Consider the following 13,067-nt stretch of genomic DNA (forward strand, 5'->3'; position numbering starts at 1 on the left):
AAGGTTGGGGACCTCTGGCATAGGCAACAAAGCTGTTATAGAATTTGGTAGTCCTACTGCAGGGCTATGCTGGCTCAGGAATTCTGGGTGTTGAAGTCCATGAGTCATAAAAGAGCCAAGGTTGCCTACTCCTGTCCTACTGGAAATACTTCGAAACCTCCTCCCAGAGGGGGGCAACAGAAACAGACCGTGAAGTGGGGTCTCTAACAATGCTCTGAGCTCTAAGCATGTAGCGCTTATAAGCAGTATCCTAAATAATGGGAAGCGAGCTTTGTATAATCTCAGCTGTCTTTACCACTCTCTGTATGGACCTTCCATCTGAGACTCTGCTACCACCAAACCAAACTGCAACTCTATTGCTTCAGACTGTCCTTCATCATCTGTTTCTTCTTTTGAAGGCCCCAGCTACTGCAATCTGTTGAAGTCGAAGGCTCTGGCACGGGAAATTGGTAGAGGCTACATCCCTGAGTGTGAAAGTGACCCTCAGGGTTTCTCTCCAGTGCAATGCAGTGAAGACCAAGCAAGCTGTTGGTGTGTCTTTGACAATGGTCAGGAGGCACCAGGGACAAGAGTTAATGGCCAGAGGTCTGCCTGTGAACGTAAGTAACACTTTGAGGTCCAGGGGAATGGAATGGAATGGAATAGAATAGAATAGAATAGAATAGAATAGAATAGAATAGAATAGAATAGAATAGAATGGAATGGAATGGAATGGAATGGAATGGAATGGAATGGAATGGAATATGGAATATGGAATATGGAATGGAATGGAATGGAATGGAATGGAATAGAATAGAATAGAATAGATCAGAATAGAATAGAATAGAATAGAATAGAATAGAATAGAATAGAATAGAATAGAATAGAATAGAATAGAATAGAATAGAATGGAATATGGAATATGGAATATGGAATATGGAATATGGAATGGAATGGAATGGAATGGAATAGAATAGAATAGAATAGAATAGAATAGAATAGAATAGAATAGAATAGAATAGAATAGAATAGAATAGAATAGAATAGAATATGGGAGGGGATGGGATGGGATGGGATAGGATAGAATAGAATAGAATAGAATAGAATAGAATAGAATAGAATAGAATAGAATAGAATAGAATAGAATAGGAATAGAATAGAATAGATTAGAAAATATGGAATGGAATGGAATGGAATGGAATAGAATAGAATAGAATAGAATAGAATAGAATAGAATAGAATAGAATAGAATAGAATAGAATATAGAATGGAATATAGAATGGAATATAGGAATGGAATATAGGAATGGAATGGAATGGAATGGAATGGAATGGAATAGAATAGAATAGAATATTATAGAATAGAATAGAATAGAATAGAATAGAATAGAATAGAGTAGAATAGAATAGAATAGAATAGAATAGAATAGAATAGAATAGAATAGAATATGGAATATGGAATATGGAATATAGGAATGGAATAGAATAGAATAGAATAGAATAGAATAGAATAGAATAGAATAGAATAGAATAGAATAGAATAGAATAGAATAGAATAGAAAAGAATAGAATAGAGAATGGAATATAGAATGGAATATAGGAATGGAATATAGGAATGGAATGGAATGGAATGGAATGGAATAGAATAGAATAGAATAGAATAGAATAGAATAGAATAGAATAGAATAGAATAGAATAGAATAGAATAGAATATGGAATATGGAATATAGGAATGGAATAGAATAGAATAGAATAGAATAGAATAGAATAGAATAGAATAGAATAGAATAGAATAGAATAGAATAGAATAGAATAGAATAGAATAGAAAAGAATAGAATAGAGAATGGAATATAGAATGGAATATAGGAATGGAATATAGGAATGGAATAGAATAGAATAGAATAGAATAGAATAGAATAGAATAGAATAGAATAGAATAGAATAGAATAGAGAATGGAATATAGAATGGAATATAGGAATGGAATATAGGAATGGAATGGAATAGAATAGAATAGAATAGAATAGAATAGAATAGAATAGAATAGAATAGAATAGAATAGAATAGAATAGAATAGAATAGAGAATGGAATATGGAATGGAAGACACTTTGAAGATCTTCTAGTCCAACCCCCTGCTCAGGCAGGAAGCCCTATACCATTTCAGGCAAATGGTTGTCCAATCTCTTCTTAAAAACTTCCAGTATTGGAGCATTCACACTTACCAAGCGTCTGAATGGTGATCACATGACCATGGGGATGCTGCAATGGTTGTCAGTGGGAAAAATGGTTATAAGTCACTTTTTTCAGTGCCATTCAAAGTTACGGTGGCCCTGAAAATTGACGTGGGACCATTTTTCAGACTTACGACGTTTGCAGCCTCCCCACAGTCACGTGATGAAAATTCAGCTTGGCAAACTGCTTCGTCTTTATGACAACTGCAGTATCCCAGAGTCACGTGATCACCGGTTGTGATCTTCTGACAAGCAAAGTCAATGGGGGGAAAGCCAGTTTCACTTAACAACCGTGATCTGGACTTAACGACTGCACCGATTCAGTTCACAACAGGGGCGAGAAGCTGGTAAAATGGGGCCAACGTCACTTAACACCTTGTTTTGCTTAACGAGAGAAATTGTGGGCTCAGTTGTGGGCCTGCGTCAAGGCCTATCTGTATACGATCACTTCCTTCTTCCACCAATAGCCCAGATAACGTCTCCTTCCCACAGCTGAATTGATACGTGGGACCATTCCTTGGAATGACTTTGTTCACCATGTTCTTCCAGGTCCACGGTGTCCTCTCCCTTATAACGCTTCTAGCCTGACCAACGGTGGGGTTTTTTGCAACGTCAACACTGCAAACACGAAAACTCAGCAATGTCAAGTGATTTGCTCTCCGGGCTATCAAGATGTCTTTTCCCAAGGAGATTCTCTTCTGTGTGATATTGAGAGTCTTCTCTGGCTTACACGCCCGCCTCATTCTCATGCCTGCCAGAGTGAGTATAGCAGGAGAGAACGTATGCACAACCCTGTAGTAGCGTACAGGGTGGCTTACAGGAAAAAAATTCCAATATATTAAAAAATTCCATTGTAAGCAAACCCATAATGAATTAAAACAGAAGCAGCCCTACAATATCCTATCCTTAAGGCCTGGAAGAACAAGTAGGGTTTTAATGATTTCCCATATGACATAAGGGTGTAGTGGTTAAAGACACTGAGCTCTAGACTGGCAGACTTTGAGTTCTAGTCCCAACTTCAGCACAAAGCCAACTGAGTGACATTGGGTCATTGATTGAAAACTGTGAATTCTAGTCCCGCCTTAGGCATGAAAACCAGCTGGGTGATATTGGGTCATTGACTAGGAGGCTGTGAATTCTAGTCCTGCCTTAGGCATGAAAGTCAGCTGGGTGATATTGGGTCATTGACTAGGAGACTGTGAATTCTAGTCCTGCCTTAGGCACGAAAGCCAGTTGGGTGATATTGGGTCATTGATTAGGAGGCTGTGAATTCTAGTCCTGCCTTAGGCATGAAAGTCAGCTGGGTGATATTGGGTCATTGACTAGGAGACTGTGAATTCTAGTCCTGCCTTAGGCACGAAAGCCAGCTGGGTGATTTTGGTTTGTTGACTAGGAGACTGTGAGTTCTAGTCCCGCCTTAGGCATGAAAGTCAGCTGGGTGATTTTAGGCCAATATATCTGTCTTAGCTCTAGGAAACAAGAAGGTCAGGGCAAACCACTTCCAAAAATGCTGTCAAGAAAACTGCAGGGATTTCTCCAGGAGTCAACGCTGACTCAAACTCATCCAAACGAACACCTTCTTATACATGGAATAACTGGAGGCATAATGATGTAGAAATGTGGGTTTCCCCCCCCCCATTTTATTTTGCAGTTATGGTCATCTTGCAGCCTGAGAGCCCTGCTTGCAAGCCCTTTTTGGTAGTAGATGGGAGGGACTGTGATTGTTCGTATTGTAGTTTTAACCTTGCATTAAGACTAGCTCAGTCCTAGGAAGAAGGCAATGGCAAACCACTTCTGAAAAAAAACAACAACCGCATTTGCCAAGAAAACTGGAGGGACTTGTCCAGACGGCCTCTGAGAATTGGACATGACTGAACAGAAATTCCAAAGGCGCTTTTTTCAGGAGGCAACGGGACTTTCTTGCTTTTCTTTGAAGACGTTTTGCTTCTCATCCAAGAAGCTTCTTCAGCTCTGACTGGATGGTGGGGAGAACAAACCCAACGGGATTAGATTCAGCAGTCCATCTGCATTTAAAAGACAAAGGCCACTCTTTTGAAGACGGCAAAGTCCACATTTTGGACAGAGAGGACCGCCGGTTTGAAAGAGGGGTCAAAGAGGCCATCTATGTCAAAATTGAGCAGCCCTCTCCCAGCAGAGGTGGGGGGGGATACAACATCATCAATCTCCAGTCTACAACACAGTCCTTTCAGCAGTTCCAAGAAGGCTCCATCCACACCCATTTGCACTACTCAGGTGACCCTGAAGACAGAGATAAGCCTCAACGACTTTCTAAAAGAGTGCAAATGACCAGCTGTCTGCAAGGAGTATAAATCCTTCCATTTCCCACCATCCAGTCAGAGCTGAAGAAGCTTCTAGGATGAGAAGCAAAATGTCTTCAAAGAAAACCAACAATGTCCAGTTGCCTCCTGAAAAAGCACCTTTGGGACAACCATGACCTGGATGACAGAGAATCTCCATAGATGACTGAACAGAAAGAGAAGAAAAGAGATGCAAAGTCTTCATTATTGAGTGCAATGTTTTATTTTTTCATTAGTTTTCTTGAATTTGAAATATACTGTAAGGAACATAAGGAAGGAATGCATCTTAAAGGGTCTGATGTTGTTGGATCCTTGGACTAACCCTGCCTTTGTTTACCTTATGTTTAGGACTGCAGCCGTTCCAGAGTGTTCAGATTCAAACCCAGTTTCAGCTCATTTTGCCTCCTGAGAAGTCCTGCAGCCCTGACTATTCTGGGTTGCTGGAGACATTCCAGATCTTCATTCTGGATGAGCTGAAGTCTCGTGGCTTTTGCCATATTCAGGTATTTTCATTGTGAATCTATGCAAAAGCAAATGAAACAGCTCTGTCTTGGATTGAGCAAGGCCATCCCTGGATATGATCTGGCCAGCCAATAGGAGCACACTGATCTTTGAATCTATCATGATATTACTACTACAACAACCTTTGTGTCAGAAGTACCTACCAACTACTTCTGGGTTGAAAGGACTAGCTGGTGACATCACCATTGCCCAGGGGATGCTCAAAAGGGCTCCCTTCATGTTCTCGGTATTTTCCCACAGAGTGGTACCTATTTATCTACTTGCATTTTCATGCTTTCAAACTGCTAGGTGGGCAGGAGCTGGGGCAAATTGACGGAAGCTCATTCTATCACACATTCCACCGGGCTTACGGGTTTAGAACAGCTGAGCTGCCAACCTCTTAATGGTCTTCTGACTTAGCATCCTAACCTCATGAGCCACCACGGCCCCTATATCATAGTATTAAACTGAGTGGATTCAAAAAGCATTCATGATAGTTAAGTTCATCCTCTGAATCCAAGACAATTACATTATAAAGAGTAAGTTTGTTCTAGTACAGGGGTCTTCAAGCTTGGCCCTTTTAGGACTTGTGGACTTCCACTCCCAGAATTCCTCAGCCAGGGAGGAATTCTGGGAGTTGAAGTCCACAAGTCATAAAAGGGCCAAGTTTGAAGACCCCTGCCTTATACCACCCCAATCAAATGGATGTACAGTCTGTTTTTGAAAACCTCCAGCGATTGAGTGGCCACAATTTTGGAAAGTGAGCTATTCCACTGATTAATTGTTCTGTCAGAAAATTTCTCCTTACTTTTAGGTTGGGTCACTCCTTAACAAACTTCCAACCATGACTTCTTGTCCTGCCCTCAGGTGCTTCAGAAAATAAGCCAATACCCTTTTCTCTGTGACAGCCCCTCAAGTACTGGAAGACTGCTATCCTATCCTCCCCAATCCTCTCTTCAATAGGTTAGACCAGGGTTCTTCAAACCTGGCCCTTTTATGACTTGTGGACTTCAACTCCCAGAATTCCTCAGCCAGTGTGCCTGGCTGAGGAATTCTGGGAGTTGAAGTCCACAAGTCATAAAAGGGCCAAGTTTGAAGACGCCTGTTCTAGTAACTAAAAGGCATCAGTACAGAAACCAGGAGAGTATGAATTCTCATCCTGCCATAGGCATGAAAGCCGACTGGGTGACTTTGGACCATGAATTCTACTCTTGCCCTTGGCAAGAAAACTGGCTGGGTGACTTTGGGCCAATCACGCTCTCTCAGCCCAATCCACCTCACAGGGCTTTTGCTGTGGGAAGAAATCAGGATAAAATATAAAATGTTGGTTTAAGCATATCCTTAATCAAGAGTTCTGGCTGAATTCAAATCACCACTCCTACCAACAATAGTAAAATCTGATCTTTCGTTTTAAGGTCAATACTTTGGGGAACTTGGTGTCTGTTCCAGTCTGTGGAGATTCTGCTGTCCTGGTTCAGTGTGCAGCTGCTGACCGTCTGGGAGCGAACATCACGTGGCAAGCCATGCTCAAAAACGTGCCAGCTACTGCACTTCCTGATTTATTTGACATTGGTTAGTTTGTTATTTCTAACGTAATGTGGCTGTTGTGACTAAAATATGATTGGCCTTCATCCTCTTCAAATTTGTCAGCGTACTGCAGATCTAATCAAAAGGCCTGCCATGAATGATTTGAAAATTAAAAAAAAAATAATAATATTTTTTTTGTTTTAATTCCTTGAAATGAGCTGAACATTTGAGTTCACAGGAGCTCTACCATCACCACAACAGGGTGCCTCCGGTCAGGGAATGCCGACTGGCGGCCCCCAGGGGGAGAGCCTTCTCTGTGGGTGCCCCGGCTTTGTGGAACCAACTGCCGGTGGAGCTCCGGATGGCATCAGACCTCCGAACTTTCCGTCGTGGCCTGAAGACCCATTTATTTGAATTAGCCGGTCTGGCCTGATGGGGGAGTTGGGTTTTAAATTGTTTTAAATTGTTGTTTTTAGAATTGCCTTATTGTTTTTTAATTGGGCACTGATTTAATCTTTGTTTTAACTTTTGTATTGTATTGTATTGTTATTTATATGCCCTGTGAACTGCCCTGAGTCCCCAGGGAGAAGGGCGGTATATAAATCAAATAAAACGTAAACGTAAACGTAAACGTAAACTGTGATTTAACTATGCTTTGAGTTGGAATCATAACTGAAATATATTTGTCAAAGAGGAGCTCTAATCTTTTGCTGTGTCACAGCTGGAATTTTCCAACTGAGAAAAGGAGGGAGGGAGAGAGGAGGGGGAGGAAGGAAGGAAGGAAGGAAGGAAGGAAGGAAGGAAGGAAGGAAGGAAGGAAGGAAGGAAGGAAGAAAGAGTTTTCTGGTTCAAACCCTGGAAATTCTGTTATTTTGCCCCAGCTTAAAAAGCCCCTTGAAAAGAAAACTAAACAATCCCCCCACCCCCATGAATGTCAAGCTTGAATTTCCTATGTATTAATATTACTGTCTAAGATTTGGGTTAGGTTGCAGTTACTATTAATAGATTAATCATTCAGTTCCAATACTCTTGCACATTCCCATTTTCCAATTTGGAATTCCTAAAGTCTGACTGTATGGATCTGTCATTATCCTAAGAAAGGCCAAATCGTAACCGTCTCCAGAAACTGTCTGTGAGAAGAATGGTTATGTGGTCACCAGTTCTGAAATCTATTTGTATCTATATCTTTGCATCTGGGATGGATTACAAGGAGGGAAGTTCTCTGCTTGCTCATATGTCTGAAATACTTGTATCCATCAAAGGAGAAGATGAGATTAGGCCTAAATTGCATTGCATATATGTGTGTGTGTGTGTGTGTGTGTGTGTGTGAGAGAGAGAGAGAGAGAGAGAGAGAGAGAGAGAGAGAGAGAGAGAGAGAGAGAGAGAGAGAGAGAGAGAGAGAGAGAGAGAGAGAGAGAGAGAGAGAGAGAGAGAGAGAGATCTTTGCACTAGAGAGAAATAACAGAGCAAGGGGTTTTTTGTGATAAAATTGTACAGCCTACAGGGTTTATGATCCCAAGCCTTTAGGAGCACATGATGGACCAGTTTCAAGAAACTTGATTGGAAAAATCTGTCACAATAGGCAGGCATCAGCTGAAGAAACTGTCATTTGAGCTTTATTTTATTTCTATTTTTGAAAAATAGGAGTTGCTCATGAAGAGAATTTGGAAGATTGGGGGGAAAATTGGACATGAAACCAAATTTGTCCTTTCATTTCCCAATTTTTCCAGTCTTCAAATTCAGTTCATGGTATTTTCATATCCCCACAGACATTCACATAGCTCTTGGTACATATTTTCCTGAGACTTGCATTTTTCCATCACACAGACACTTTGTGAGTGATAGTCTTTAATATAATTCAACACTTAAACAGTATTTTCACTAATGTACAGTATCTATCTGGACACTTTTTCTGACATATTCTTTTAAATTCATAGTTTCAAAGATTCAGAGAAGTGCAATTTTTAAGGATCACTCTCTCTGTCTCTCTCTGCTAGCTTGTTTGTTTGAGTTGGTAATTCCTTGACTGGGGTACTGCTGGCTTCTTGGCTGTTGGTTTAATGTCAATCTTCTTGATTTATTCATGCATGCCCAGAAGACCTTTCTGTTGGGTCTGCTCCAAATGGGATGCCTTATGCCACCTTGAATAAGTACCAAGTCTAATCATCAAAGTACTAAGTCCTTAGAGTGGGTCTCTTATCCTTGAATTATCCACTCGTTTAAATGGAAGGTGCTCCTAGGATGTATCTGTCAGTATTTTCCCACTGGAATTCTTCTGCCATAGTTGCCTGATTTCTATCATTTACTGATAGAGAAAGCCATGGTTGGTGAGAATCTCCTTGGACGTTTTGAAGAGCTGATCAAGACTGGTGGTTTTATCCTCCACTTGGACAACAAGCAATTCCAAGCAGACACTTCTATCCGTTCTCCTGGAAGAGGAGATTCTGGCATGTCTCCTAAAGTTTCCTTGGGATGCGAGAGTGGTTTCCACAAAGTCTTAACTACTGGAGAAGTGATACCAAATTCTCAAGGATGTGGTATGTATCAATGTAGGGTAAGGAGTGGCAGAACCTGGGGGGTGGAGTTAAAAGAGGGATCGGCCTAGAATTCCTACGTAGCCACAAGTGAACTAGTTCAACCTCCCTTGAATTCCATTGGGCCTTATCTAATTTTAAGCAGGTACTAACCTAGTTAGTTGAGAAGATTCCTGTGTAGCAATAAATCAGTTTAATTAGACCTTCTTGTATGGGCCTGGTCTTTGGAGCCCGACAATCACTTGGGTAGTGATGTCTGCTTTTAATTTGTTACTTGGAAAGCAAAGGGTTTTGGTTTCAGCTTAGTCTTACCGAAAGTCCCTCTTAAGACAAGAAGAAATTATTTTATCTGTTTTTATTTTATTAAACAAATTTATAAGGCTGCCCAGCTCACACATAGGTGGCTCCAGATGGCTTATAGATAAAGGAAGGATCTTCATTTAGATATATGTAAAAGACTAAGCAAATACAAGGTGTCTACCCTGGTATGCCACTATTTTTAATTGGATGAAGACATAAATCTATTTCAGATTTTTGCTGAAAAGCTCAATATATTCTTGCTTCACTGAGCAATTTAAGGGAATATAATGGGTTGACATTAGTTACCTCCACTCTGTACCTAGGTCATTTTTAATAGCAGATTTAGTTAAATCTCGTTAAATGTGCTTACTGGCTGAAATGGAAACCTTATTTGTCAGTATTTTGATCTAGAGATAATTTGAAGTAACAGTTTAGTTCCATTGGACAAATATACGTGCACATCTCTCTCTCTTTCTTTCTCTTTCTCTCCTTCTCTCTCTCTCTCTCTCCTTCTCTCTCTCCTGGAAAAATTCAAAATGAATCTGAATTCCACAGAGTAATAAGCCTTTCCTTCATTTGCAGCGCTCTGTCCTCCAGGTTCTTCTTTTCAGAATGAGAAGTGCACTCCGTGTCCTTCTGGTTTCTATCAAGACCAAGCAGGAAGTAACTTCTGTGTGAAATGTCCTCTTGGGAAATTTACCATCTCTACTGGAGCTTTCAGAGAAGATCACTGTAAGACTCTTAGGAAAATGCACAATGTACTTTACATTTGATATTGTTGTGGGTGGTGTAATGTATTGGGCCTTTTACTTGAACTGTTTTCACCTGTCTTTGAATGCTGCTTGAGATTGCCTAATTAGGGTGTCTATGTAATGGTTGTCGGCTGCCCAGACATGCAGTCTCCAGGTTGATCATTGGTTGGCTCTGGGGCGGGAATAGGTTCCTTCAAAGCTATTGGCCGCTGCCTAGTGGCCAATCGTATAATTAGCTGCGTAGAAGCCTCTGTTGTCAGTTCTGTTCCTGTTCCACAATCAAGCAATGTTCCTGTTTGAACCCTCTCCTTTCGCCTCCTACTTGCAAGAAACCCAGTACACAACAGGTGCCCCTTCACTGGAGGTTTTCAGAAACTGACTGGACAGTCATTTTGTCCAGCATGATACAGGCTCTCCTGCTCAAGCAGGGGGTTAGACTAGAAGACCTCCAAGGTCCCTTCCAATCCCATTATTTTATGTTCTACATAATGGTTTCCAGTAGTTTCATAAAGTAAAGAAAGGTAAAGGTTTCCCTTATCCATTCGTGCCTGAACCAAGGACTGGTTATTGGATAAACCACAATTAGCCAGGTTGGTTAAATAAGCTATAGTTATCTGAGTTCTCATGTAATGCTAAATCATGTCCTGGTTTAAGAAGCAGAATGGGTGGGATTACACAATATAAGACAAGAAACATTATTGGTTAGAATATGGTATCCTGAACAATGCTCATAGCACCTGTTTAGGATATGGCTGGGTAAACAAATGGGAGAGCAAGATGGTAGAATTCTGGATTGTATCTGGGTTTGTAATGTTTGCTTTAACCATGGCTTTTTGAGTAAGGTTTATTAGTTGCATATATAATATTTGCACATTACGCTAAGCCAAAGCTAAAAATTCACCTTATATAGTAGTTTTGCACAGCATTCACACCTAGCCCAGTGAAGTAAGCATTCATTGAAAATTAGGTGACCGAAATTCCAACTTAAGGTCTGACTCATTCAGAAAGCTCTTTGGCTAGCGTAGGGGTAGGCAACCTTGGCTCTTTTATGATTCATGGACTTCAACTCCCAGAATTCCTGAGCCAGCATGGCTCAGCTTGGAAACCTCTCTCTTTCCCCATCAGCATGGCTGGCTCAGGAATTCTGGGAGTTGAAGTCCATGAGTCATAAAAGAGCCAAGGTTGCCTACCCGTGGGCTAGAGAATCACAAAGGATGGACTTCTGCAATCCTTGATGGTCTCTGAACTTGGTTGTTTCCTTGCAGATGTTTCATTATCAAACTAGGTAACATCCGTAGCACTGGATGATGTGACCTAGTTTGGTAATGAAACATCTGCAAGAAAACAAGCAAGTTCAGAGAGCACCAAGGATTCTTCTGCTCAACCCTGAGCTACAAATATTTTCTATCGAATGGAATTCTGTCGCACCAAACTTTTTTATTCTGTGCCCATCCGATAGGTATTACTGATTGCCAGAGGAACGGACAAGCTGAACGGTGTGATAAAAATGGCCAGTATTTACCTTCTTACCAAGATCCTTCCACCCAAAAGTCATTTTGTGTTGACAGCAATGGAAAGAGATTAGACTGGACAGAGACAGGCGCTCCTTTGACAGATTCCCAGTGTTCGGGTGAGTAGATTGGTCATAAGCCTCCGCCATGGAAGTAGAACTTTGACATAACCCAATGGTGCTTTTCCAAAAGGCAACTGGACTTTCTGGTCCAGTTTTTTCCCCCCATTTGATTTTAAAAAAAACCCACCACATTTTACTTCTCATCCAAGAAGCTTCTTGGATGAGAAGTGAAACATTTTCAAGGAAAGAAACCTAGGCATTCAGTTGTCTTTTGGAAAAAGCACCTTCAGGTCAACCATGACATGGATGATTGAGAATCTCCATGGACAACTTCAACAAAATGAGGTGCATCCATGAATCCAAGAATGTGCCTCGAGGTGAACTCTCTTGTTTTCCTTCTTTCCTCCTCCCTCCCTCCCTCCCTCCCTCCCTCCCTCTCTTCTTACAAATTAGGACTATCACATTTGGAAAGCTGAGTACTCCTTTTGGGCTAAGCTATAATTGGCCTTAATTGTTTTAGCAAGAAATAATTGGACAGTGTTTCATCTTCTCTCCATAATCCTTTTGTTCTCTTAAACTAATCCCTAATGCAATGATTGGCATTCATTTCAAAGAGGTTGTAAGAGGAGACACATTCCTTGGGGGGGGCATTGCTGGTGTGCAGTTACAAAAGTGTACTTGAGGTGCCTTATTCCTTAAGCTATCATGTATCCCAGGGAAAAAAGATAAACCTGTTTTCAAAATAATAGTGGTTAGTATAATAAGAGTCTTCAGTTGTAATAGCAATCTTAATTACCATCTTTACTTGTAGTTTTTATCCTTAATTGACCTTGTAGCGGTACTGAGGGTTAGAGTAGCAACTCTTTTGCTTCAGTTTGCATCACTTGAAGTCCTCCACATATTATTTTCTCTCTCTCTCTCTCTCTCTCTCTCTCTCTCTCTCTCTCTCTCTCTCTCTCTCTCTCTCTGTCTCTCTCTCTGTTGTTGTTAGCCTTGAAGTCGTGTCCGACCCATCGTGACCCCAAGGACAACATTCCTCCAGGCCTTCCTGTCCTCTACCATGTTCTGGAGTCCATTTAAGCTCACGCCTCCTGCTTCAGTGACTCCATCCAGCCACCTCATTCTCTGTCGTCCCCTTCTTCTCTTGCCCTCAACCTTTTCTAGCATGAGGCTCTTCTCCAGTGAGTCCTTCCTTCTCATTAGGTGGCCAAAGGATTTGAGTTTCAACTTAAGGATCTGGCCTTCTAAAGAGCAGTCAGGGTTGATCTCCTCTAGGACTGATTGGTTTGATTGTCTTGCAGTCCAGCACCATATTTCAAAGGCTTCAATTCTTTGGCGCTCAGCCTTTCTTAT

The 13,067-nt window shown here is 41.1% G+C and overlaps 1 protein-coding gene across 1 annotated transcript in view; it reads left to right on the top strand.

Annotated features, from left to right (window-relative positions):
* The window catches only part of TG (thyroglobulin), a 136,043-nt gene that overhangs the window by 21,106 nt on the left and 101,870 nt on the right, over window positions 1–13,067 (top strand). The window contains exons 13-19 of the mRNA XM_083360020.1: window positions 399–599; window positions 2,759–2,968; window positions 4,876–5,030; window positions 6,444–6,600; window positions 8,868–9,092; window positions 9,972–10,121; window positions 11,601–11,771. Coding sequence (XP_083216146.1) covers window positions 399–599; window positions 2,759–2,968; window positions 4,876–5,030; window positions 6,444–6,600; window positions 8,868–9,092; window positions 9,972–10,121; window positions 11,601–11,771 — 1,269 coding nt within the window. The remainder of the gene's footprint in view (window positions 1–398; window positions 600–2,758; window positions 2,969–4,875; window positions 5,031–6,443; window positions 6,601–8,867; window positions 9,093–9,971; window positions 10,122–11,600; window positions 11,772–13,067) is intronic.

The sequence above is a fragment of the Vipera ursinii genome (assembly GCF_947247035.1).
Source record: "Vipera ursinii genome assembly, chromosome: 3".
Classification (NCBI taxonomy): domain Eukaryota; kingdom Metazoa; phylum Chordata; class Lepidosauria; order Squamata; family Viperidae; genus Vipera; species Vipera ursinii.